The sequence below is a fragment of the Carettochelys insculpta genome, chromosome 1 (genome assembly GCF_033958435.1).
Source record: "Carettochelys insculpta isolate YL-2023 chromosome 1, ASM3395843v1, whole genome shotgun sequence".
Taxonomy (NCBI): Eukaryota; Metazoa; Chordata; order Testudines; family Carettochelyidae; genus Carettochelys; species Carettochelys insculpta.
In genome coordinates, this window is record NC_134137.1 from 222,084,816 (window position 1) to 222,112,811 (window position 27,996).

At 40.5% G+C, this 27,996-nt stretch overlaps 1 protein-coding gene across 14 annotated transcripts in view; it reads right to left on the reverse strand.

Moving 5' to 3' along the window:
• Positions 1 to 373: 373 nt before the first annotated feature.
• The window catches only part of ZBTB20 (zinc finger and BTB domain containing 20), a 750,151-nt gene continuing 722,528 nt past the window's right edge, over positions 374 to 27,996 (reverse strand). For all 14 annotated transcript variants that reach the window (XM_075000257.1, XM_075000328.1, XM_075000320.1 and 11 more), the window contains one exon: positions 374 to 27,156. In XM_075000257.1, the coding sequence (XP_074856358.1) occupies positions 26,738 to 27,156 (419 nt within the window). In that variant the 3' untranslated portion in view covers positions 374 to 26,737. The remainder of the gene's footprint in view (positions 27,157 to 27,996) is intronic.

A 27,996-nucleotide genomic window follows, 5' to 3' on the forward strand; every position in this document is an offset into this window, starting at 1 on the left:
AAGCGCTACAGTTAATTTTCTTTTTTTCTTTTTTTTTTCTGTTTTAAATAACAAATACAAGTCACAGGTAAATATACGTGAGAAAAATACGAGGCTAATATTAAATGGCAGATAAGGATACTCTCACTGTAGGAAAAAACTGGCAGGATGTGTGTATTTATTCTATATTTTAAAGCACTTGATAGAAAAGGCGTATGCAAGGGTACTTTTAAACAATTTTCTGTTTGCTTGTTTAATAACTGACATACCATTTACAGCATATAATAAGAGAAACAAAAGCAACTCATAACCCACTCAAAACTTTTGACCAGCTCTTCAGATCTTCACATACCATGTCTCTGGAAATAGCTGTGTAGCACTGTATGTGTGTGTGTATAAGAACATGAACAACCACAACAACACACTGCGGTAGAGGCAAAGAGAGACCTGGCTCCTGAGGTACAGCTTTGCCTACTGCAGGCCAAATCATGAAGTCTTTATTCTGGCATAACTACCACTGAAGGGGCGGGGGGTGCACAGCCTGCCTAAAGACTGCATGATTTAGGCCTCGATGCAGTTTCCCATTCGCTCAGCTTTGAATGATTGTGGGGAATTTCTTTTTTCCCCAATACAGAAATGCCCCCTTCCCTCAGCGATTTATGAATTTGTAAATTTCTTTGCCCAAAAGGGGCAGAGACAGGTTAAGAAATTGCCCTCCAAATTCAAAACTCTGCAGTGAGGAATAGGAACAGAACTGGAGTACGCCCCCCCCCCACAGTGCTATCACAGGCAGGTATACATGCGTGTGTGTGTGTGTGTGTGTGTGCAGCATTTCATCAAAGAGCCTGTGTGTATGTGGCAGGCGCTAGGCACACACATTGCCACATCTGTGCCCTGCCACATACGTGTACATGTTAACAGCCACCCATTCAGCCAACAGATAACAAAAAGACAGCAGATAGTGTAACACAGGAATAAGGTGCTCAAAGAAAAAAGGTGGCTACCACTCCTGGAATGGGAAGCCACATTAAGGTGCTTCAAAAAAGTATTTTTTTTCTTTCTATAGTGTTTTTCTTCTTCATTTCCATCATTTAAAAAGTACTGATTTTTGCATGTGGTGATTGAGAGCAAGGCCAAGAGTTTTGCGATTTTTGACATTGTTCCATAAACAAGGGCTTTTTCAGGACAGGGTATATTCTTTGTGGGAGAATCATCTATTTTTGCACACTTAGTTACTGCCCCCTCCCAAATACAACCATGCTGAGAATTGGTATAGCACTTTAATTGCATTATTGGCCCAAAAGGGTTTTTGCCCATTCATTCAGTTGCGTTCAGTTAGCACCGTTCCTTTTTATTCTGGTTACAACCCCTATCTACGAGAGTTAGTGAACATAAAGAAAGAACCAAAGTCACCTGTAAGTAGCTGTTTTCAATTTTTTTGTGATGTGTTTCAAGAGCCCAACTGTAATTCCTCTGCTGCCTTTATGTTTGTGTAGCATCTGATTTTTGTGAGCGTAACTATAGCCAGACTCTCTACTTAAGTTTTGTGTGTCTTGGCATGGGTATATGGCTAGGGGGTACGTATACACGTCAGTCCATATACACACACCACAGAGTATATTTTAACTGGAGATAAAGTGAACTGGGTTCAGACACTCATGCACTATCTTCCTTCTGTGTATTTGAAACAGTCTGGAGCATTGATTTTTTTTTAAAGTGCATTAAAAGCAAATTAAATGGCATTCATGTACCCCATAGAAAAAAAGCCTAACTTCTTCCTCCTTGCACTCAACTATGCCAAGAGCAAATGAGGCCAGGCATGACAGGTTCTGGATGGACAGCTATTCTTGGGAAAACTGGACTCCTGCCAGTATAGCAGCACCATTCGTGGGGTAGAGGGAGGAAAGGTGGAAGAGATATTGCTCAAATGCGGAATGTTTGAAATTTTTCAGATTTCAAGGTGATTGTATCAGTCTCGCCATGGCTTCAGTTATTTTCCTAATAACCTCTACCCTTCCTCTGTGTGTCTCTGAGGTGCATTTTGACTCTTCCCTCAGTTTGTGTTGTTTTTGAGGCTGAACTTGTGTGGGTGTGGGCATGGGCATGGGTTAGAGTGCCAGCATCTATTAGGAGTAAGGCACTGTAGACGTCACAACTTTAGAAAAGCTGGGGGAGGAGAGGAAGGAGCACCCTGCCAGCCAACCAATCTGCTTCCCACAATACTGTTTGCCACATCTTAAAATATTGCATGTGGAAGATTATTCTTGTGTCCATTAAGTGTTTAAAGCCAACAGCGTGGGGAATACACTCGCTCGAGGGAGCTTATCCTTCACAGAGAACTTTCAAGACCTTGTCCAAGGTTAGGTCTTACTTACGTGTATTATGTTCCAAATCATTTCATGATTTTTTTTTAATCTTTCTTGGGGTGGATGGTGCGAATCAATAGCAATGTGGAATTCAGTCCTATAATCCATTCTCCTTTTTTGCTCCAGTCACATTCCAGGTGCAAACTTGGGTGTTGTAGGTTTGCTAAAAGAGGGGAATTCTAACACTGAGTCTTAAAATAACCCCCCCCCGCCCCGCAACACTGCATCCTGCCATCCCTGACTATGCACAAAGATAACCTGTGGAGGAAACTAGGTCAGAATTTGGGGCTACAGCCTCTGGCCATCTCCCCTTTGAACAGTAGCAGTTATGTGGGAGGAGCTAGGCCAGTCATTTTGCTTTTCATCTTTGACCTGGCAATAGCACATGTGCATAACAGTGATGGGGTGAGGGTGGGGGGGTGGTCTGCTGGCCCTAGTAATACTGCAGTCAGAAAGCTTCATGTGCTGCAGAAACAGTTAGCCTCTTCCCCTCCTGAAAGATTTAAGCCCGTATGAACTCCAAATCCACTTTTAAGCCACTACACACCTTACAGTGGGTCAACATGATACTCAAGTTGACTAGTGAAGCTGAGAATGCAGCGGAAAGGATGTAAGTAAAGCAAGCAGGGCTCTGGACTGGACTGATTTACAGTATAGTAAAGGAAGCACAACACTAGATAAGTCAAGTCCTCATGTACTTGCTAATCTACCAACTTAGCCTCCATCATTGCCATCACTCTCCAACTGACTGAGAGAACAGGGGCCTAAACTGCTAATGACTAACTCTAGAAATTACATGAACTTTAGGTACAAATAGGGTTGGCCATTTTTAGTGGGGTAAAACCATTCTTATAAGGCCACAATCTTTTCCTCATCACAGTAGCTTTTTAAGCAGTGTGAACTCAGATCAAGAGAGAAATTGTTTCACTGTGCTAGGGTGGGAATGGGAGCAATAAACACCCCTCTCCCTCCTTATAATTGGACTGTGGATAAGACAGGTGTTTGGGAAGGAGAGGAAGATGGTTCCCTGGGACCATCAGGGTAAGTGTCTGAAGGGAAAAAGATTTAATAAAACCATCCCTCCCTTACATTATTTTGCTGGAGTCCAGAAGACAAGTAGCACTTTTCACCACACCCTCTCTCATGTGTGAGAGCTGTGCGGAGGGGAAAAGGTGGCTTAATTACAAAACAGGTAGGGGGAAGAAGGCACATGATTTTTAGTCAGTCTTGACCAAACCCCATCTTTTGTAAGCAAGGTCAGTTTAGCTGGAAGGGTGAAAAGTGCTCACTGGAACAGATGCCCACAATGTAGCAGTTTCAGTGGGAAGGGAAAGAGAGGCAGAAAGGGAGATTAAAAGGCAGGAGAACTGAAGGCCACTGTTCAACTTTCGGTGTGTTTTGACAATTTCAAGATTTGGCTCTGTTGTGGTCCAGAACCAAAAAGATTCTGGTCGGCCTGGAATGTAGCCCAGTTACATATCTCCAGTTGTTAATTATAGCTGTTGGTGTATCCCCTTTCCTTTCCTTCCAACCTACTGAGCTTTTAGATCGCAGTTTTACTCTTCCTTTAGCCCTCTCTTCTCTTTTAGTAAAAGCTGGAAACACGGGAAAGCTACGCAGGAAACTACAGCCTTCATTCCTCCCACTTAATAGCTAGCCAGTGCTGGAAGGCAGGGACACCAAGGAAGCTGGACTCCGGTGGCCAAAAGTACAACCCATTCCGGAGCCTTAGGTTACAGAAAGCAATTGAAAACAAAGTTACGCAGCCTAGAGGCTCAGCAGGGTTGGTTGGTCACAGAGATCCAGGTGCTCTTACTTGGTGAGCTTGCTGGGGCTTCGAAGAGCTGGGGCATGGTTACTGAGAAACCGAGGTGTCATTTACAGACATGGATATGAGCACCACTGTTCTCACACAGCCCCTGCCATTCTAAGGGCCAGGCTTAGTTGCTATGAGCAGCTTTCCTGCTCCTGGCCCTGCTACAAGGAGGAGGATTCCACAATACAGCTTTCTTTGCTTTTTCCAGCCTTGATGTTGACAATTCATTTGTTTCTACCTTTCACCCCCCATCAGGCTCTACCCTGTTACCCATCTGCCCCTGAATTGGTCTCATTTAGCAAGGGATAAGGCAGAGGAAGGGAAAATAGGATCACCAACAACTCTATGAAGACACAGGGTGGTAATACGCTTCCACACAAACTCACAGTCCAGTGTTTGTGACATTTCATAAATAACTTTCTTAAAAAAAATAAGAACAATCCCTTTACTTACTCATCTGAAACAATATTTAACAGCAGTGGATATAAACTTCTTTTTGTAACAATTACAAAACCCCCACCCCCAACAATACAATCCCCCAACTTTAACACATCATGATTTTTTTTTAAACCTCAGAACTGCAGCATATCCTTAAGGGCAAACTTTTCAATTAGTTTTTTCTTTTTTTTTTTTTTTTAAATAATGTCTTCACAAGAAAAAAAAATCCACAAAAGTCTTGTACCAAGAAAATGCATTCAAAAATAGAAAATATTACACAACAAAAATATGTACCCTTCCTTTCCAAATAAAGCTTCAAATACGTAGAGAAAAAAAAATCTGACTTTTTTTCCTTTCCTAAACATTTATCTTTCAGCCTAGGGCACAATTATTTATTGATTTAAAATGTATGTTTTTTGCATAAACCATGGAAGATACAAACCGTTAGGACTGTGAAGTGACAAAAATGGATTCTGCCTTCTCTCTACCCACTTCCCCTCTGAAAACAAAATAGAAGAAAGCAAACATTTTAACACTTGATTTTTCAGCCAGCAGGCTAGGAATAATCATGAGCTGAGGTGGGAAAGCCAAAGATGATGGCAGGAGGGGATATCCTCTGTTGTTAAGTATTGCATCTTTGGCGTTTGTAGCGGAACCATGCTGAAGGGATAGTGTTCAGGGCTGAAGAAGATAGAGCAAGATTTGGGAAGGTTGTTCTACTTACTTGTAAAGGACCCTTGTAGCCATTTGAAAGACAAACTGGGTTTTCCTGTATGATCTGAAAATACAAGGGTGTGTGTGCATTTTTTTGGCTCAGATGATGGAAAAGTTTTAGTGCTCAGAATCAATTTTCCTGCAAGAGCAGGCTGTCAGCACCACCATCTGATCATAAGTTATAACTGCTGGTGTGGATTACAGCTGGGCAAAACCGGTGCATAAAGCCTGCACACAGACCCCACTTAGGGAATGGGTTTTACCTAGTCTGAGCAACTGCCGCTGGCTAGTATGCTAATAGGTCACATGGCCAGGAGACCAGTCTGACATCAATAACAAATGGCTGTAGGGACCGGGTTACAAGGGGGCATCTTACTGTAGAATGAACACATACAGTTAAATCTGTCTGTTATAACTCATTTGTTACAGGTGCTTAGATCTGGGATGAATTTGACCCAGCTGGGGCTAGATGTCATAACTATTGCCCAGGCCTGGAAACGGTCTTTGCCAAATACTCGCATTTGCACGGCTGAGTTCAACACTGCTACTGTTGTTTGATCTTTGCACAAGGGCATATTTTAGAGGCTATCCTGAAATATGCAAGGGTGAGTGGTGGATTTTTCTTAGCCTGTTTATGTGCACGTGTGATTGCCTTTTTAACCAGTCAGATGTTTTTATTTTTACTTCCAGTGCATTTTTTGTCAAAAATTCATAATAAAGAAGGGAAAAAATATCTTCTGTCCTTCAAAAAGAAACCAATAGAATGTAAAAATACAATACAATAAAAATCAGGCATTGTAAGACAACATTGTGTGCATCTGCAGTAACACGAAAGGAATATATATTATATATAAAACTATAAAATAGGATACAAGCATGAACAGGTGGGGAAACCAATCCAACCCCACTACTGGGTGACTAGTGAGCATTGGTTAAGAAATAGGTAAGGCTAGATTTCTAATTTAACATAATTAACCATTGGTTTTCACTCCCCTTGTCTTTTGACTGATCACCTTTCACTAACTGATCTATGATTAGAAATGAATTTGGGGTTTTTTGGTCTGCAGAAGAACACCACATTAACAAAAACCAGCTTTTCTTGAGAGATTGGTAACACAGCCACTGTGCAGAAGAAAGAAAAGTTGGATTCCATTTTTAAAACATGGGTGGCAGCAGGGACTCAACAAAACAATTTTGGGAGAGGTAAGCAACAGACGCTATAGGCTTATATAATCTCCCAGCAAACTGAGCCTGGCCTGTAGCTGGTGTGGTAGTCCTAAAGGATGGCAGCAGTCCAGACCCAGCTAGCATAGGCTGTGCTAGAGGCTTCTGTCCTCTGGAAAAAAAAAACGCAACTGTTGTCTACTCACCAGTAATAACGCTGTTGCTTTTTTGTTTTTTTTTTTTGGGGGGGTGGGGGCAGCAGAACAGGAGAGGAAGTAGGGCCAAGTAAATGTTTTGGTTTTCTTGGTAGCCTTTAAAACATATGGGGCTAGGGCAGAACTTTTCCTGTTTAACAAGAAGGACTTGACTGGCCAGGAGGTGGCAATGAGGGGAGATGGAAAGACTAGAATTCTGGCTCCAACGTAAGACTTCACGAGAGACTGAACATTTTCTCAGACTTCTGCTGAAAGGGGATGATAAATCTGGAGAAATGTGCAAGCTTATCCTACACATATGATCCCCCACCTTTCCAGGAAAAAGGATACATATATAAAACCTTTCTCATGATTTGAAAACAGCCTTTATGGTATTCAAGCACGACCAGCTACCAGAAACATCTTTCCTATAAGCTTCGGTCTGTAATATTTTTGATTTTTCTGATATTTCTGAAAAAGTCATTTTGACTCCCTCCATCCCTCACCACAGTTACAGTGTCAAATTACTGCTTGTAGAGCCACTATAGTGCAAACACCCATTAGCATTGTATTGACCCATAGCTATGCCACACAGTTCTGGATCGCATGCAGCTGTCGTGCTGCTCAGTGTCTTGGAAGAGAAGATATATATAAACAAGCCAATGATTAACTCATAAGGTGCAGTTCTGTTTTGGCTCTAACCAACTGTCCAATGCCATTGTCTCATAAGAGAAAAGAAGTGGAGGTGGATTGTGAAAAAATGTTTCCTCATCCGGAGATACCCAGGACATTAAATTATGTCGCATTTCTAGTGGACAGTATACATTCTGGATTCTTAATATAAACCTCAAGTTAGCCTTAGGTCTTTCTCAAGCATTATCTTCAGTGGGCTTTGGAACCATGCTGGAAAATTTAGTTCTGTATTTAAAATCAAAGTCTGGTTTCAAACATGGCCTGGGCCTGGTTAAACATGTAAATGGGAACAACCTATTTCAAACACATTAAAAATAAACATACACGCTTAGGCCCCTAAGGAGGCCTGACTGAATGGTGGCTCTGTGAATGAACCAAAGCTTGAACGTGGTTTTCAAAAGCAATAGTAAACTAACCTGGTCCTCGCTGACAAGGACTAGCCGAACTTTGGGTGAGAGTGGCTTGGCTGGAATCAAGTTTAACCTGAATTCAAACCTACTTTTTGGATATACTTTAAAGCCCAGGGGGCACATGGACTTTAATTCTCCAGTTTGCATTGTTAAAATCTAGTGCAAAATGTCATCACAGCAGACAGGCATGCGGTGTTCTACCCCCCCCGCCAAAAGACAGACAATCTCCAGTCACAGCTCATGGGAAGAGTTTGGGTCCATATTACTAACAGTTCTTGTGTATTATGCATGATAAAAACCAAGGAATAGACCAACTTACATCATCACTCCTAAGGTTCTGTTCAGTTCAGATTGGTTCCAGCCAAAAGACCCCAGCAGTAAGCTTGGCTATCCACTTGAGGGCCACATGAAAGAATCTTAGAATACTCTTCCCTTCAGCAATCTCAAAAGGAATTAATAATTGCTACTGAGGATGTTCTGTATAAGCAAGAATATTCCAAACTGGGTCAGTTCTATTTCATTTCCCCACCTGCCCAACTCTCAAACATAAAGGCCTGACCAGCACTACTTAAACACATGTTCATAATTCTTGTTTATTGCACTGTTCCCTTAACAGCCCTCTCAAAGAAGTGCTTTTTCTATGACCTTCTGTCTTGTGGTAGGCTGTTTCTCCCTTTGGGCTGAGACAGTTCATTCTTGGTTTGAAGGAATGCAAACTAGGGCCACAGAGCAATCAACTGCTCTGCCAGGAGTTTGTCCAATATTTGAATCTGTATAAGTGAATTTGTGCTGAAGCCTAGAACAGGGCTTGCAATTTCATATTCAACAGTTCTCCCAGAGCTCCCTCAGACTATATAGAAAACTTGGCAGAAAAACAAGATTAATAACGCTTTGAAACCACTTGTCCTAGCATGCTCGTTTAGTTTCAACTGCAGTGTTCTCTATTTCTCCTATAACTGATGGACAGAAGACAGAAGCTGTCTTAGTGTCTGACTAGTGGCCTGGAGTAAAGATAGCTCCAGCCTTTCCTGCCAGCTGAAGATGGATCTGAAAAGATGTAGTGTTTCTGCTATTCTCTATACTCTGTCCATACCTCCTCTTCTCTCCCTCATTGGGCCCCTGCATACCATTCCAATCCCACCAGATGTAAATACATTTCAGTAGTGCAATGCAGTGCAGTCATACTTAGTGCAAAAATAAAAAGTCTTATAGACCAAAAGCTCAAACCTCCCTCACCCCAAAATCCGCTCTCGTTAAAGTATACACATTGCCCAAAACAAAGTGGGATTTGCGGTCTCCCAGCCATACTACCACATGCCTCATCTTCTCTCCACCCATTCATTGCCGTTCAATGTAGAGTTGTCATTAGATTATGCAACCTTTATTACTTGAAATAAAAAGAACAATAAAAGTTGAATGGCTGAAAAGCAGAGGAGGCAGGTCACTCTGGAGGGGCAATACGAGGAAGAGGGAATTGAACAGATACAGGAAAAGGTCAGTAGTGGTTTTCACACAAAGATTATCAGATGGCTCCATTGTAAAGGGCCTGTGTAAGTGTAGAAAAGATATAATGCTTCTCTGTTCTCAAAACACAGGCCTTGATTTAACAGTGCCCAGTCAAAGGTTCTGTAGTGCAATCAACGCTTTGAAGTGGCAACTCTCAGTAGCCACCTTAAAACAAAACAGACAGATCAACATCAGCCTAAGCTCTTTCCCTCTCTCTCTCTCACACACACACACACACTCAGGGCCCTTTACAGGGTGTTATAGGTGGCAATAATTAGTACAGCTATAAACTGTTCAGTATTTAAAAACACAAATGCACAAGCAAACAAAATAACCCACACGTATAAAAGGGAAAGTGGGTTACTGAATCCCAGTCAGGCTGCAGTGCCCACCTTCTCTTGTTTTTTTGTTTTGTTTTGTTTTTGTTCTTTTTAAAATCAAAACAATTACAGTCTCGGGTTTGCCACTTAGCAGATGGTCATTATCTTGGAAAGCGCAGGAAGGACCTGGGAGTACTCAATAGTTTGAAGAGTATTTACACATCTGAGAGTCTTCACCAGTCTGCCTTTGAATCCTCACACAATTAAGGGGTGTAGGACACCATTGAGAGCATGGAAACAGAACAGGCTCTATTACTACGCTAAAACAAATGTATACAAAGCATTATAACATTAGCAATTATTTTTTTCCATTGCCATTCAACAGGACACTGAGTCCAGACAGACATTCTCCCCGCCAGGTCCCAGAATCCTTAGCAGATAGGACAAGAGTGGGGGAAAGCCAGGCACATGCCTCATAATTGATTCCACTTCAGTGCAGAAAAAAATTTAACATTGTTTCAAATAATGTCAAAGAAGAAAGGACTGAAACACAGATTCCAAGGCCAGAAGGGATCACCTTGAGCTGTTGTATAAAAACAACCAGAGCTTCCCGCAAAACATTTAATAGAGAAGAGCTTTCAAAACAATATCCAATCTTGATTTTAAAAAAAGGCCACTGAGGAAGACTCCACCATCACCACCTTGAGAAATTGCTCCAATGACTAATTACCCTTACTGTTAAAAATGTACACTAATTTTCAGTCTAAAATATGCCTAGCTTCAATTTCCAGCCATTCGATCATATTATACCTTTCTCTGGTAGACAAAAAAGCCCCTGTTAAATATTTGTTCCTCATATATAGACTGCAGTAGTCTCTTTGTTAAGTAAGCTAGATTGAACTCCTGAAGTCTATCACAAGGCACATTTTAATTATTCTTGTGATTCTTCTCTGAACTTCTATTTTATCAACATCCTTGTAGAATTGTGGACCCCAAAGCCAATATAGAGATAAAATAACTTCTTGACTCCTATTTGAGATTCCACTATTTATGGACAGGATCACTTTAGTTCTTTTGGCCAAAGTGTTCCCTAGGGTGCTCATGTTGGCTATAGGCCCCCCAAGCTTTTTCTGAGTCCTGCATCCTGCAAGCATGACCTGCATTGATTATTCCTAGATGTATGTAAGCAGACAGAGTCCAAACACAGGCGCGGAGATCTTGAAGGTACATCACATATCCACTATGTACTCCTCAACAACTCTGGGCAGAAACAGGCCATGTTTAGCAAATCCTGCGACATGCTAAAGGGAACAGATGAAGTTGATACTTCAGGGCATAGCATTCCATGTGGCTAGGTTTGCTTTCCTGATGTGAGTGAATGCATGGCAACCAAGAATAATACTCACAGGATGAGGCCCATGAAGTAATTCCTGCTTGCAATGGGGAATAATGACCCCAGTGCCCCGACTAAGAATGCCCATCCCTTCTACACTGACTATCTCCTACTAGCCCGTTTTCTAGGCTGAGTTATGGTTACTGAGAGAACTCATGAGACACATGGTGCTTTCCAGAGTTTTTATCCGAGCCTTGGAACCTGAAATTCAGAGCAAAACTTCAGGGGTATGCATCTGAAACACATCTGTAGTCAGGAATAAAACAACAGGTTTGGAAAGAATGCTGACTACATCCTGACAATTTAGAAAACAAAAAAAGTGAAACTTGTTCAGAAAACTTATGAACAAGGTTAGCTCTAAATCAACTGACTGCACCCCACCAATAAAAAAGGATTCTGCACTTACGTTTTTTTTTAAAAGCAGCAGCAGCTGAAGCTTTACACTTTTCCTCTAATGGGTATGGGTCAACAGAAGTCCCTTGAATGGAGTGAAAGCCCCCCTTTTTCCTGGGAAGTTTCCCTCTGATGCAATACCTTTCATTTTGGTGCAAGTGGTCCAAAGAAGAAACATTCCCTCCTTCATTATCCAATCTTACAGTGAAGACCCTTTATGAAAATCCCTTTGTATCCATGTATCAGTAGCTCACACTATTTTTGTTAATGCAAGTGCTCCCTCTAATGATGGCAATGTGAATTAACCTGTTTTGTTACTCAACTGCTGTGTAATAATAATAAAAAAAAAAAGAATTTGAGACGGATGCCTGCTGAATACAAGTGCTACCGTTTCCATTAGTCAACTTAGTTGGTTAAGCACTAGAAAAAGACAGTAACAATGAAAGATATACCGGAATAATAGCTTTCTTTGATGTATATGCCAAGGCAGGTATGAAATTGAGCCATCTATATGTTTTAAAGCCAGCATTGTCTTAAGGAGGACAGTAAGATAATGACAAAGAATGCTGCTACAAAAATGGGTCCCTAGAATATCACAGTTCTTCTGATTTACATTTCTATGGAGTATACACAAGAGAAGATAAGAATTCAAATGCAAGATTGCTGGATAATAAATGACTGTTTTGATATGGTAAAGTAGTTTTCACCAGCTGGTTATTTTGTTAGTTTCACTTTCATTTAGGCTTGTATCTTGTACACACTATTATGTTCTAAAAGTACAATCTCTAGTGTGGATAATCTACAGGTCTGTTGCCATCCACTGTTTGTCAGATCGTTTTTTTAGCCTAAAAATACACACTGTAAACTGCATAGTTGTAAAATGAACCAAGGTTTTGCAAAAAAAGAAAAAAAATGCATCAGGAACAATGAAAGCAACAGGAAAGATATAAAATCAAGAGACATAATGGTAACTAGTACTTTATCTTAAGTGAGTTACTGAGCTAGCAAAGGAAAGTGTGGAATGCTTAAATGATCAGGCATTCACACCAGGAGAAAAGGCTCTTTAGGAACATAAGCATGATTTCAAAACTAACTGAAGGACAAAGGCAAATGTTGTCATGAGAAATTATGGACCTTTGGGTCCGTGCTCTCTGGTTCATGAGCTAAATGGAATTAGCTTTAGGAACATGGCAAGCCATAATTCCTAGGGTTAACTGGACCTGACAGTCCTGTCTGCTAAAAAGGCCTACTCAGTCTCACAAAATAATTGGCCACCTGTGCTATTGCTAGAGGGAAGCTATTCCCACACCCTTCCCATCTCAAAGAGTCAAAATAATACATGGAGAACAACAAAAGGTTGGATGTTCGCTTCACCTCTGGAAGACTGCAACATTTACATTGCAAGTGGAAATGGGACAAGGAAAGAAATGTGATGTGGTAATCGTCTGCTTTCCATGGAAGTGCTCATGTTAGATGACCTTAAAGTCCTTACGTTGTACTTGCACAAATTTTCAGTACACAATTCTTAAGCTGCAGCTGCACTGATCTAGTACTTCAGTAAGGATGCTGCCTATGTTAGTGGGACAGCTTCTCCCATCAACGTAGGTAACCTGCCTCCTGGGAGGCAATAGCTAGGATGACCTTCTATTCTCACAGCAGTGTCTATACTGGGAGTTAGGTCAGTATAACCACATTGATTGGGGTGTGGGAAATCTCCTGAGAGTTGTAGTTATACAGACATAAGTTGCAAGTGTAGACTAAGCTTGAGGATAATGTTTTCCCTCCAGCACCATTTCCTAATAAACTGATTTACAGTGACACTGCTCTTTTTGTATCTGGAGAAGTACAGCTTCTATACGGACTGTCTCTCATTCCCACTGGCTGTGTACGGAGAATAAAGAAATAAGGTACAACAGATACTTCAGCCCCACCAATTTACGCTTAACTGTACTGAGTTAGGACAGAATAATAAATCTTGCCCAAAGAGAGGTGGGCTTGAAAGGCTATGTTCAAACGGCAAAGTTATTTGCGATAACACCTGTTATTTCAAAATAAATTTGCTAGTGTCGTCACTACAGACGTGCTGTTTCATAATACATTCAAAATGGCAGGTGTGTTACTTCATATTTCGCAAATCCCACCGCAGGAGGAATAATGCCTATTTTGAAATAGCTATTTTGACATGGTCCCTATTAAGACAAAGAAGAGCACTATTTTGAAATACGCCACAATGGTGTCCAATGACACTATTTTGAAATAGGCACTGTGTCCAGATATACTATGTTGAAACAGCTGGGTGCTATTTCAAAATGCATTCTTCTGTGTGGCTCTGTTCTTTTGAAATAAGCTATTTCGGAATAGCTATTCCAGCATGAATTATTTTAAATGACACTGCTGTGTCAACGTAGCCAAACAGAACAACAGATGTAAATTTCCACAAACCTGTATGTATTTCAGATCAGGACTTGCAGCTCTGGGCTCACCTGGTATACCAATACTGATTCTATGATGAAAAAATAAGGGGAAGAAAGTCACCCTATAATTTCAGTCAATGGAGGCACAGCTCTAGCATTTACTCTTGAGATGAATCTGAACCATGAAGTTTGGCTCTAGCTTATATCTTCCCCACAGTTCAGGAGGTTTTGGATATGGGGCTTAGTTAAGCCTTTCTCCAGTTAACTCTTATCATAAATTCTTTGGGGATAAGTTGAATCTGTTTGGAAAAAATAAGTTCTGGCCTAGAGCTCAAACCAGCAAGGCATTTCTGGAGTGTTGCACAAAAATGAGAAAATACACCATCGAATGTGGACAGGAAAGCATTAAACCTCCTGAGCTTATACTCATATCTACTTGAGCTTGGTGGCATCTGAAGATGCGGATGGCAAGGATGACACTTAAGGTGTGATTTGAACATGTGTATAGCAACAGGTAAAGATAATGATGTATTTGACTCCTATGAAATGCTACTGGTCACGTTCAAGATAACGGCTGAGAATTTTGTTTCCAACACGTAACATTAATTTGGTGGGGAATCTAAGAAAGTCCTAATCTCTCCTTTGGAAACTTTTAAAAACAGAATAGAAAAGAGCAAAGGGATTGAGATATTTCATGGCACCATTCTTCAAGGCCAGTAATGGAAGAAGGAAACCTGCCAGGTGCTTTCCCAATGCGAGACAATGACACTGAATATCTTTGAGGAGAGCTTACAGATGCCTTCATGTTTGTTTTTCTAATATAGAAGAGATAACAAGACACAATTGTGAAGTTTTTTTAGAGCCTAATACTGTTGTTGTTGTTTTTTACATTCACTTTCCTACATTTTGCTAGATCAATTAAAAAAATCTAGAACAGAAAACCTGTAAAGAGAATACATAAGCCAATAATATAAAAAAAGTAAATTAGAGTTCTAATAATGATCATTAAATGCTTTAAAAATACCTGCAGCAGGTGTGTGATGAATGATAAATGCAAGAAATCATTTTTTGTATGATCATAGGCAGATGCAAAATTTTAAATGATTGTACTATGTATATATAGAGCTATAGAGTTTATATATTGTGTACTGTATGTCCTAGCTTTAAGAAATACTGCATTGTAGTGTACTGTATTTAACTAAGCAGAGCTATATAGCAACCTCTCTTCTTCCACAAAGTCACTATTACTGTTAATAAAAATAACATTTTTTCAATAAAAGAAATATCTACGGTGACAGTCACAGACATTTTAACTATAGAAAGACAATGTACATTTAACAAACCAAAAAGAAAAGAAGAAAAAAGAAACTGTTGCATTTGTTGCTTATCTTGAAAGAGGGAGCAAAATGCCACCAATACTTGAACATACGTGAAGAGAAATAACATTTACTCAACTCTGTCTGAGCAAAACAATATATATATATATTTATAAATATCTATGTCACAACAGCAAAACCCCAGTCTGGCAAAAGAATTCCAGAGTGAAAAAACTGGTTTCAGGACTATAATGCTTCTATTGTAGGTGACCCAAGCCAAACTTGCTCATTTAGCCAACTAAATTTTTGGCAGTCAGATGTATGCAAGAACGACACACAGAATACTCTTGTAGCTCACTGAAATCTTCCTCCTCCTGTAGTCTGTTGGCCTGCTAGACACAATAAAAACACATATTCCCAGAAAGACTTTGGGAAAGGCCACCTTGGTTTCAGGAGACACAGTTCATCAATTACCGTTAGTTGCTGCACAAGCAGACTGGATCACCCTATGAACAGGCCTATGCATAGCATAAGAGCTGGAGAAATAGCTGTCTGATACAGGGCTTAAGAGATGTTGGGCCTTGATGTCCCAGGGGCAGTCCTCATTTTCTGTCATGCAATGTGCTCCTGACTCTGACAATTGGCTAAATTCAGCTCCTGTTCTTTTTTAAGGGGGGCAGGGGGAATGGAGGCATCAAACAACTCTATTATTGCTGCTGTGCTCAGGTCCTGTAACTGGTTTTTGTTCTTATTTGTTCAAGGACTCACCACAGCAGGTGGAAATAGGCGACTGACCATGGAAGCAGAGTTGCAGAGCAGAGAGCCTTCATGTGTGAACATTTCCACTGCAGTGAGGAATGCAGTGCTGGGCTATCTTGATAGCGCTGTAAGGCCACAGGAGGTGCTGTGAGGCACACTTGGCCATCCCTGCAGTACTGATACATGTACACATGAAAATATATAGGGAAAAATCCTGAGTCAATACTCAGTTTTTAACTAAGATCCTGTTTGTGCAAAGACCCTCTTTTAACCGCATTTGACCCACAGAGATGGGTGCATTTATAAAGCAGAGACATGCATATATGCTGTATACCTACATATATATCTGTATGGTATTATGGAGTCACAGTTAAAGTTGCAACCACTCTTCATTTCTGAGCTCTTTTTCTGATCACTTTTTGTCCAACCCTCCCCAACTCCAAAACATAACGAAGCTCCACATATAAAGAGCTAAACTCAACGTCTTTAATCAGGTCTTATTCTATCAAACCTTGCACAAATGTCAATGAGATTTTAGATTAATTTAAAACCGACTAAAGGACTTCATAGAAAGATCACAGGAAAAAACTGCAATGGACTTTAATGAAGTGTACACTTCTGTGATTATGTCCTAATTTCTCATGAACGTGATATTCATTTTCTAATAGTCCGTGTTCAGTATTTGGGCGATTTCTGAGACAACACAAGTATAAACAAATACTGACAGCATCAATGCTGCAAAGGAGAGGTGAGAAGAGAGTCAAATCTAGGTGGACAAGGCACCTAGTTAAAACTAGGAATCCCAGCATATACCCGGCTGTTACTAAGGAACATGGAGCTGCAGAACTGTGAAGCTCATGTTTGAGGTACATGAATGTCTCACCAAGTTATGAATACCTCGAGAGCATTTTTGAATACTGAGGCGGAAATCACTAGTGAGTCAGTTGCATGAGATGTACATAATGCATATTGCTGCAATTTTTTTTTTCCCCCGAGAGAACGTCTATGCTAGGAAACGTCTTACTGCAGCTGGACTATTGCTGCCAGTCACCTAAGACGTAGAGGAGACGATGCACAGGTATTTGTGCCACAATGTCACCCAAGTCTGGCCTATCCTAAAATTGATATCGATAGCAGTGGTGCAGCCTGAACTATTGCTGAAAAACAGGAATAAAATGTCATAATGTAATGGCATTGCATCCGGAAAGGAAACGCAATCCTGTAGCTCACGGAATTAATCTGACAGAAGTATCCCACATGCTGGGACTTCAGTGACACATTCACTGGAGTAAAAAGATTATGGGAGGATACGACATTTTGCCTCACAGAAGTCGTCACTCAACATCACGAACGCCCAATGCTTGCTGTCAGTTACTCATATACAATCCCACCATCGACGAGTCCTGCCGGCATAAACTAAAGATAGAATTTATCATAAAGGTTTGGAGGAAAGAAAGAGGAAAACAAAATCTTCAAAGCAGGGAAGTAACTTTTCCCTGGAGTCTCCCTCTCATCAAAACTGTTACGACTGGGGACTTCAAGTGAGCAGGCCAAATCACAAAGTAGTAACATGAACAGAGTTCTGCTTGAGGTCAGTATTTATCCTGAAAAGAGAGAATGCCAGGAGCAAGAAAATGTCAAGAAGACTAACTTAGATCCCAAACTGGAGCCAGGACTGAAATTAACAGACAGCTCAGAGTGCAGTGCAAATAGATTCTAAATAACTTCTTAATTAGCACTCACACTTCCCCACTGATGGAGCTGTCACAGTTCTACAGAAAAACACAAAATACTGCATTTCACATAATGTTTCAGATCAGACCTATTTATACAGTGATTAAAAACAATAACTGAAGCCCACCCTCCTCAGAGGGATTTCTGGTTTAAGGCAGCAATTCTGCATAAGGCTGCAATACGTTTGCGTCCCCAAGAAACATTCCACTTGATTCTAGTTGCCCTAAAATTTAAATTATAGCTCTAGGATGGGGTCTATTGATTTATTTTTAGCACAAAAACTTAATGCTGAAGGTTAAAACGTAAATTAATTGTGTACTTTGGAAGACACGCCTCCTTCCTGACCTCCCTCACACCAACTCAGTGCTCTTCTTTTCCATTTCCCTGGTAGCCCTTACTTCTAAGGAGCTAAGGACCTTGCTTTCACTTTTGGATCTTGCTATGCAGACTCCAGTCCAAGACAAAGGGCTGTAGAGATTACTGAGGATATTGATAATCAGATCTAGGCTAAGCTAAATTCTTATTAAAGAAAGAGTAGGTGCTTTCCTTGTCTATTTATGGTTATGCATATGAGCTCCTTTTGCTGAGTGCAGAGGAGGGAATGGCAATAAGCATGCAGATTTAATTTCAGGCTGTAGACCTAAAATCAGAACCCCCGAAGGCTGAGTCTCATGGAAATTGCATTCATTATGTTATCAAAAGTCTCTGAAGCTATGCAAGTTTGTGTCCCTTATTGTTATTTTGGATAATTTTCAAATGGTAATTTAAGGGAGGATACTATTAGATTAAGATCCACTGGACAACTCCACCCTGGTGTGACAAGTAAGTTCATTACCGTTATGACTGGAATGAGTTTGAACTCCTCCTATCTTATGATAAGCATAGGCTGTGTCTAGACTAGCCCCAAACTTCAAAGGGGGCATGGTAATGAGGATGTCAAGAGATTACTAATGAAGTGCTGTGGTGCATATGCCGCACTTCATTAGGCTAAATCTCCCTCGCAGCAACTTCGAAGTGTGAAACTTCGTAGTGCCGGCTTGCATGTAGCTGTGGGTCAATGCCCACCCTCCTTCGAGGTCCCTTCACTCCTCAAAATATGCACCACAGCACTTCATCAGTAATCTCGCAACACCCTCATTACCATGCTCCCTTCCAAGTTCGGGGCTAGTCTAGACACAGCCACACAAACGTGCATATTTGCATTACTAACAATGCCTAAAGTTTTAACCTGCATGAATGTTACACTTCCAAATTACTTTTTCTCATCCTCTGTTTAGTTTCATTTACATCATTGGGCATTGATACCTGTCATTTTCGCCTTCCTTTCTCATGCACAAGAGCAGTGTTTCTTAAACCATGTTCCCACTCGCAGGTGTGCCGTGAGCCTTTGGAAAAACAGTTCAAAGTATATATTTTCTGTTATTAAAATCAGATAAAATGTTGCTTCTTCATTGCTAGGATACCTGATTAAATTACTTCATTTTGTTTTGTTGTATATGTTGCCGTTTGGTTTACTTTTGGTCTGGCAACAATTTTTTGAAGAAAATTTTCATAGGCGTTCTGCATAAAACATATTATTGTTTGGTGTTCAGTGGTCTCAAAAATTTTAACAAAACACTGCACAAGAACATTGCTGGAGATACTCTATATGGAACAAAAAACCCAAACCAAACCAAACCCAAAACTGTTAGACTGTTAAGCAATACCACAAGAACATTTCAGTTTATATTAGGGGTTTGAAACATTCTTTTGTTTTCCTTTAAACTAGAGAACCTAAATTTGGATCAAAATTACCTGACAGTATCGTTTTTAATAATTAGAAATATTGGAATTGGTGAATTTTCACATGTAAAACATTATACATGATTTTCTTCTTGGTCACACCAGTTTCACATTGGTTTAATCCCTTAATGTCAGTTGAGTTACTGCCAATTTACATGGGTGAAAGATCAGAATTACTAAAACTTCCTACTCTTCGTAGAGCCATTATTCCAGTTGAACAGATATTTGCATAAAGAGTAATCAAAAAACAAAGCCTAGTCTCTTTCTCCCCTCCTGTCATCAGTTCCATCCCCAGAACTCCTGGTTTCTGATGACCGTAAGCTTTTGAAATATTTCTCTCCACTGCAAGCACAAACAAACAGCCTTTTAGTTTTACAACAGCAAACGAGAGTGAGGCTGCCTCACTTTTAGACTGGTGCTTCTTTATCTACGTATGTGTCATTCTGCCTGAAATACATTTGTCTGTTCTATGGTAAAGAGACTTTAAGCTTTCTTTTGGCTTTGGCTTTGGGTTAAGCTAACCTGTATGAGTGAAGAGCAACTTTCTTTCTTCAGACCAGTCTTACGTTGTTTTTACACTTTTTCCCCCCACCTCACTTATCACAAAGTAAGTGGGGGCTGGGAAGGCAAGAAAGCTGCAATTGTTTTGTGTCTGGATCAGACGCGGCTTCAATTTGGACCCCTGCTGAATTAATTTGTATTGGGTTTATTTTAAGGGTTCACGTGAGCTGATGATAGGGATAAGCTAATTAGATAATCATGGAGCTATCTTCCCTGGATAGAGGACATATTAGGTACTAAATTGATGCTATGCTTGATTGCAGAGAAATAAATTGTTCTGAGACGTCCCTTTGCTTAGGTACGTGGAGAGAGAGAGAGAGAGCGAGTGTCAGGGCACTCTTGGAGTAAGTCAGCAGTCTCATCTGTGCTGTGGAAGGATGAGAGTGGGAGTATGAGGCAGACAAAACAAGCAGGATTTAGGCACTGTGGACAAGCAAAGCAGGTGCAAGCAAGATCTCTGCTGTTGCAGTGGCAACGCCTGCAGTTTAAGAAGCAGAAAGGACACTGCAAACAAGGAAGCTCACTCTTAAGTGCTGAGACAGACCATGCTGTCATGCAGCCAGGGATGAGGAGAAGGAGCCGGGGCTGGGCAACTTACTGCAGTGATGGTGTGCCCAGTTGAGCAGGAGTCATTTTTAGCAGTGAGCGATGCAGACTGCGTTAAAATGACGACAGACCTACGGTCTTGAACACTGTGTGTATGTCCACACAGCATTTGGAACCAAGCCTTCCAGCTTGGGTTGACAGACTTGGGCTAGCAGCATGCTAAAAATAGCCCACCTCCCTCCCCAGGCCTCAGATCCTAAGCTCCAGGCCAATCCACAACTTCCAAGTGCTGTCTATGCTGGGTAGACATACCCTAAGGGTCGGCAAAGCTGAAATGGCTTGGACGTTTCACACTTTAGTCTGGATTCAAGTACAGTACCTTGAAATGGGTCTCATGTCTCTTCCCTGTATTCCCTCAGTGTTTTTAGTTTTACCCCGAACACAAGAAGGTCCCAGTGGAAAACACCAACAGAATGTAAGAGGTTTATTCCTAAGCTTGCTGCTGGCAAAGTAAATGATCCAGCATTAAGTGGGTATCTCAAACTCAACTGGGAATTTCATATGGAAGAAATGGGGAAGTAGGCTCACAATGATTATATTCACACAGCGCTTGGATTTAAAATAAAAAAAAAAAAATCAAACAAAAAACCCTGGACTTTGCATGACTTCTGATCCTGCTGCACATATCGAGTTCTTTGAGGACATCCATGACTTCCTTAAATGCTACTACTGCCTTTCCAGAAACATCTCTGTCCCTCCAGCAGAAAGTCATTAAAAATATTGGGGTGAATCTGAGTGCAGTGGAGGGCACTGGTAGGAAGGAAGCATAATGGAGACAGCTCCTGTGAAAGTGTCTTCAAAGCATCTCATGCAAAAGACCCACACCTGTTCCGCTCTTCTACCGCCTCTCATGAGAGGCTACTAATTGTGCCAAACTATGTGAGAGTTCTGTAAGGGGGACAAACATTGGGGGCTTGCATGAAACTCATCCTTACTCAAGTCTACAGGGGTGTAAAGCTGGTAGGTTCGACCACTGTACTAGATCACTCCTATGAAATACAAGTTGTGCCAAGACTTCCTTCAAAAGAGTTAGTTATAGTAGGACCTCACTAATTCGCACACCTCAGAATTCACACCTATACACAAAGCACTTGTTCCCTCCTTACTTCTCAGCAAAGATATAGGACTTGAGTATGCATTTGTTGCACATTCAAATCTCCCAGTGAGACAGACTTCACCTAAAAGGCAGAGAGAAGGTAAATCTGGTACTCCTGTTTACTCTGACATATTTAATAAAGGAATAAGAGTATAATGGCAATATATTTAATACTAGATTTTTTTATAGCAATTAACCTCTGGAACTCCATGCCGCGAGATATTATTGATACCAAGCACTTAGCAAGGTTAAATAAACAAACTCGACATTTATAGGAGAATGAGAATGTTGGCACTTATGTTAGCTAGAGCACAACATAAAGGAAATGAGCCATCAATATTCAGGGCATAAACAGATATTTGATTAATGGAGAGAGTTCACTAACAGGCAGGTTAGTCCATTATTATTTATTATAGAGATTCCTGCACATTTCTCTGAAGATGTTGGCTCTGGTCACTGTCAGAGACAGGATACTAGACTAGGCAGACAACTGTCCCATATAGCAGAAGTGTGTAAAGTGGGGGTGAGTCCCCTCGGGCTGCGTGTGTGAAATTTTGTAAGGGGAGGGCACAGCACAATTGGCTTCTGGGTCTCAGGCTTGTCCAGCTCATTAAAATGTTACTGTTTGTATGTACAGATATTCACCTTTATATTCCAGTTAATAAAGCTTTTACATTCTACAGATTTATTTTCTTACACACGCTTAATTTTTTTTTATATAAACATAACCAAAATTTCCATCGGTTGGATTACATTAGACAGGTGGCAGTGCGGGCGGTGGGGGGTGTTGCTAAATGCAGGGATTAAAAGCAGGGCCTGACATAAAAAGTTTGCTCACCCCTGCCATGTAGAATGGGAGTTCCTATATAACTTAAATTGGTCTCCATGGGAGTTCTGGGTGTGCAGGGGCCCAATTCTCATTCACCCCAAATTCCCTTTTACAGCACTTTGGCATTGCAAAAGTGCCTTAAAGTGCATGTAAATTACATTAAAATTGGGCTCGGAGTAAATGAGAACCGGGGCCAAGGAATGCAGCGTAGGGCCCTTTATACTGGGGAGGGAGGCCACTGACATAGGCCCAGAACAGCTGACATTCTGGTAAAGCAGGTGAGAGAGAGATCTGTGCTGTTGTTTAAGAAACCTTAAGGAGGACAGTAGCGTAGTTCTACCTTCCCCCCAACCGGAACCCCACCGCTCCACCGGCACAACCTTACACATACAATACAAGAATTAGAAACCAAAGCCTGGACTTTCAAAGATGAGACCCTAATGAGGCACTGAAATAAGTGGCGTGATTTTCAAATGCAGAGTTCTGATCAACTACTACTAACTCCAACTTGCAAGGTGCTCAGCACTTTAGGAAAACTAGGCCACTTATATTAAACTTAATACTGTGCTACAATCAGTTGAAATGTAAGGCAACCGTTTTTGAAAATCTTGACAAAAACTGTTTGTCAAATCATTTAAAGTTTTTTTGGGGATGCATTACCTTTGATTTTTATTTATTTAAAATCTGCTTCCTTGCTTATTTTCTACGTGGTACAATTGACTCAATCACAATGGGTGTTTAATTCACCCGTGAGAATTGATGAGGTCCTGCTATAAATCTGTACGTTGAAGACGATGCTTGTTTGATTGAGGAAGTTTTGAAAACTGACTATTTCTAATCTGAATACGACTTTTCTGCCTAAATGCAACATGCTGAGGATGTATTTGCTGATCTCATGAGCTCTCTGGTGTACCGCCTTTGACAGACTCACATTGCAACTATCCAACATTTCTTCTTCACAAAATTTCTCAATGGCAAATTAAATAGCCTTTTTTGCAGGCCTCACCTGGTGAATGCGCAGGCTACAACTATAAATGTGTGGGAAATCTTGTGACTGTATGGGATGATACAACTTTTTCTGATCATTTAATTAGGTATTAGGAAAACCCCCTTTCTTTCCAGTGACACCATCAAATACTTTTGTTAGTTTTCTCCCTCCATTACACCATTGGAATATTTTTTCCTATACAGATTTAGTGGGTGCTTTATTTGGCAGGCTTTGCCTTTTATCCTTTGTACCGTAGGCACTCTCTCTTTCACTTTCTGATTCATCATGACAGCATCAATATTATCAATACAGATGTGAGAATAATATTTGCTAATTAACTTGTGTTCCTTTTGTAGTCAAGCCAAAATATTGGAGAATTACACAAATATGTCTCTTTCAAAAAGAACTCATGACAGTGTATTTAAAAAAATCAGGATTCTTAGTTATTTTAAGCTTGCACTGAAATTCCTTTACACCATATTACTGTAACTAAGAATCATGCTTTTCGTATTTAGGATGTTGAGGATGTTACACAAAAACATGAGCCAAAAATATCTGGTGGTATCCCCTTAATAAGTCAGTAAACCTGTCTACCGGACGGACCCACAGCAACTAAATCATCTGTGCTAAATTACAGATATTTGAAATAGAGGTTGTAGGCTTAAGAAACACTCAGCATGCAGTGAGGAAATCTACTGATTCAATTTTTAGTGTTGCCTAGCATGGAAGAATGTATTGGAATTTTTCATATTTTACAAGGAAAGTTTTGTAAAAACCTAAGAAAATTTAGTTTAAAAACAGACATTTCAAATCTAAAGAAAAAAAAAAACTTTTCTTTTTCCTTTCTCTCTCCCTCTATTTTTTTTTTTTGCATATTATTGTTAGGTGTTTCTTTGCCTAAAATAGAAAGTCCAGATGCTAATCCTAGATAAAGATTTCAAACAGTACAAAGACAGTGTCAAACATTTCTAGCTGAATTAAAGAATCCAAGTCTTTTGAGAGTTTGCAAAGAGCTCTCACAAAGGTCCTTATGGAAGGAGGCAACATCAGGCATGACACAACAAAACAAAAAAAGACAGTGACATACATGGGTGCTGCATTCCTTGTACAGTTTTGCGTACACAAAGAATGCAACATACGTCTTTTGATGTGACATTTTTGCAAAGGAGAGGGAAGGGCAGATTATTGGAAATCATAAGGAAAGCAAATTGTTTTGGTATCAATACAAATTAATTGGAAATCAGTTTTCCACGCAGCTCTGGAAGCTCTGTAGTGAGCAAGATGAAAGTGTGACAGTGATACAGCAGATTACTTTTCTCCAGTGACCACAAAGAAGGGAAATCCTAACTTCCAGATCTAACCCTTTTTTTTTTTTTTTTTTTTTTTTTTACTATAAAGTCTATCTTTCCAGAGGCAAAATAAACACTGGTAGAAAACCTGCTTCTTGCAATGAACCTCCCTTCAACAGGAACACCACACTAGAGGGAACATCAAGAAAGAAACGATGGGACCCTGATAAGAGCCAAAAGAGAACTATATATCCAAATAAAGTAGCAGTTCAAATGACACTGCAGGGTGGACAGACTATGGTGAATGACCTCACAGTGCCCTCATAGACCCAACCCAGGTAATCCTCAAAACAATAAAAAACCAAGGAAAATATAATAATACTAGAAAAGAAAATGAAGACACATCCTTCCTCTTTTTAAACCAAAAACAGTATAATTTCCCCCCACCCCCCAGGTCCGGAAGCAGGTTAGCTAACCTTAACAGTCTTAATTTAAAATTATATATATATGTGTGTGTGTGTGTATATATATGTGTGTATATATATATGCACACGTATATGCACCTATATATATATATCTATAATAAAAGAGAAGATATTAGTGGCAGTGTATGCAAAACAAAAAAGGAAAAAGAAAGTTTAATTTTAACAATCTCACTTTTTTGTTTTGTTTTTTTACACAAATACTGTTGTAAATATATTTTTAAAAAATCAGCATTCTATCTGGTAAATGTCACTTTTACCCCTCTATAAAATTTTCAATTAAAAAAGTCCCAAGAACTCTTCCTTTTTTTTTTTTTTTTTTTAATTATCCTCTCCCACCCAACCTCTATTTCTCTTTCTTCCACAAGAATAAAGCCTGGTGTAACTTCTTCCTTTTTTTTTTTTTGCAAATATTGTGGGACCTAATCTTTCTCTTGTACCTAGATTCGCAGGTTGCAAACCTCTCTGTTTGTTTTTCCTCTGCATCCCTCTTTGCTTTCCATGAAAGTCCCTCTTGATTGTGCTGAGGCTCTGGGCTCAGCGAAGACACTGAACAAATTACGAAAGAAAGCCACCGTTGCTTGCTCGCTGTCTGAATCTTCCTGGTGTCTGCTGGAAGATGGTGGTGGTGAGGGGAAATTGAGAGGGGAGGGTGAGCTAAAGAGTATGGGATGGAACAGAATCCAGGAGAAGAACCTGAGATTCTTATGCCTGATCCTGAAGGGACACCACACCATCCACCCCAAACTCCCCTGCCCTCTCTCAGCCCTTTTAGAGAGAGAGAGAGATTGTGTGTGTGTGTGTGTGCGCGCGCGCGTGAGCGTGTGCGTGAGAGAGAGAGAGAGAGAGCAAGAGAGAGGGAAGGAGAGAGAGTGTGTGCCAGTAAGAGAGAGAAAGATAAAGCAGACAAATGGTGGAAACCAGCAGGGCCTTGTCTCGTCTGGTTGCTGTTCAACCAGGAGTGATATATTCCACAGTTCTAACTGGATGCTGTGAAGTCCAATAGCAGTCAGAATTGTGAATTACGTCCATCGAAACACTGCAAGCGGTGAACTTAAAATGACAGTAGGCCTTGTAGATTTCGTAGTATACTGCTTTGTTGGTTTTTTTTTGTAGTGCTCTTCACAAGTGAGTGAGGAAAAGAAAGATTTTTTTTGTTTTTTTGTTTTTTTTGTAGTAAAGAAGGGTTGTATTTAGAGGCCAGTAGCTAGAGATCCAACCAGTGGAGCTCCTGAAGCACTACCTGGCCTTAAGGCCACCATCCAAGGGAGGTTGGGAAAACTATTATTCACCCAGCCTCCGGAAATGTAATGTACCAGCAGGCAAAAAACAGTTCTTCATGTAGTACAAAAACAACAAAACTAAAAATAAAGAAAAAAAAAGGAAGAAAGAAAAATGTAAAAAGGAAAGAAAACATTTCTTAAATTCTAGTGCCATAGCTTTTTTGTTGTTTCTATTTTTTTTTTTTGTTCATAACAAAGAGACAGAAATCTACTTATCCATCTGACACATGCATCCTCATGTGGTCGTTGAAATGCTCGATTTGGTCAAATTTAGCTGGACAGACAGAGCAGACATACGTGGTCCCCTCCGTGCAGGCCACCACTCCGGCAGGGACAGACCTGGTGCCAGTGCCTGCTGCACCGGTGGTGCCGTTGGTGGCACTGTGTAGAGCCACATGCCTCTCCAGAAGGGTCTTGTGGGAGAACTTCTTCTTGCAGATGTAGCACTCATAGGATTTCTCCCCGCGGTGAAGACGCATGTGCACGTTGAGGGAGCTCTTTTGAGTGAAGCGCTTGTTGCAGATGCTGCACTGGTAGGCCCTCACGCCGGTGTGCGTCACCATGTGTTTGATTAGGTAATCCTTCAAGGAGAAGGAGCGCCAACAGATGCTGCATTGGTGGGGCTTCTCACCTGCCCAGTACCAGAGAGAGACAGAAACATAAACAAACGGACAATTTTTTTTTTTTAAGCAAATTAAACTCAGTTCAGTGAGGCTCTCTGGAACAGGCTAGTTCCAGGTCTTTCTGGACTCTCTGCAGACATGATCTGGGGGAGGAAGAATGGCCCTGTTAATAACAACGCAGAACTTGGGACATAAAGAGTAGTTTTCATCCATAAATCTCACAGATCTTTATAAAAGGGACAATCATTATCCTCAATTAAATAGATGGTGAAAGAGATCCAATCAGGTTTGTTAAGGTATTTAGGCACTGCTGTGCTCAGAATAGCAATGCCTGACTCAGGAGATGATATCCCATTTTCAGAAGTGGTTTAGGAATTTAGAAATCTAAATTTTACCGTTAATGGGATTTTGGTTCCTAAGTGCCCCTAAATCCCCTTAGAAATGAAATGCAGGCTCCTAAATCTGTATGACGTTGCATCAATGAGTACAGTAATGCCAAAATATATTTTAAAATCTGGACCTTAATGACTCATCCAAGGTCACACAGCAAATCACTGCAGAATCAGGAAGACAACCCAAATATCTTTTAGCTCCTTGTTCTGATCACTCATCTACACTTGCTCTTTGAGCTCAAGAGAATTAGAAAGTGCATTTCTTTCTTGGTTTTCTAGCACTCACCTTCTGACTGTCCTTGGTCAAGTGACTTCACCTCTCCATGCCTCAATTTCTCTACCTGTAAATGTTGGATGGGGATAATGATACTGCCATGAACCTACCTCACATGGCAGCTGTGACCCTTAGTACATTAGTGTTTGTAAAGTGCTTTGAGAGTCTCATATGGAAGATGC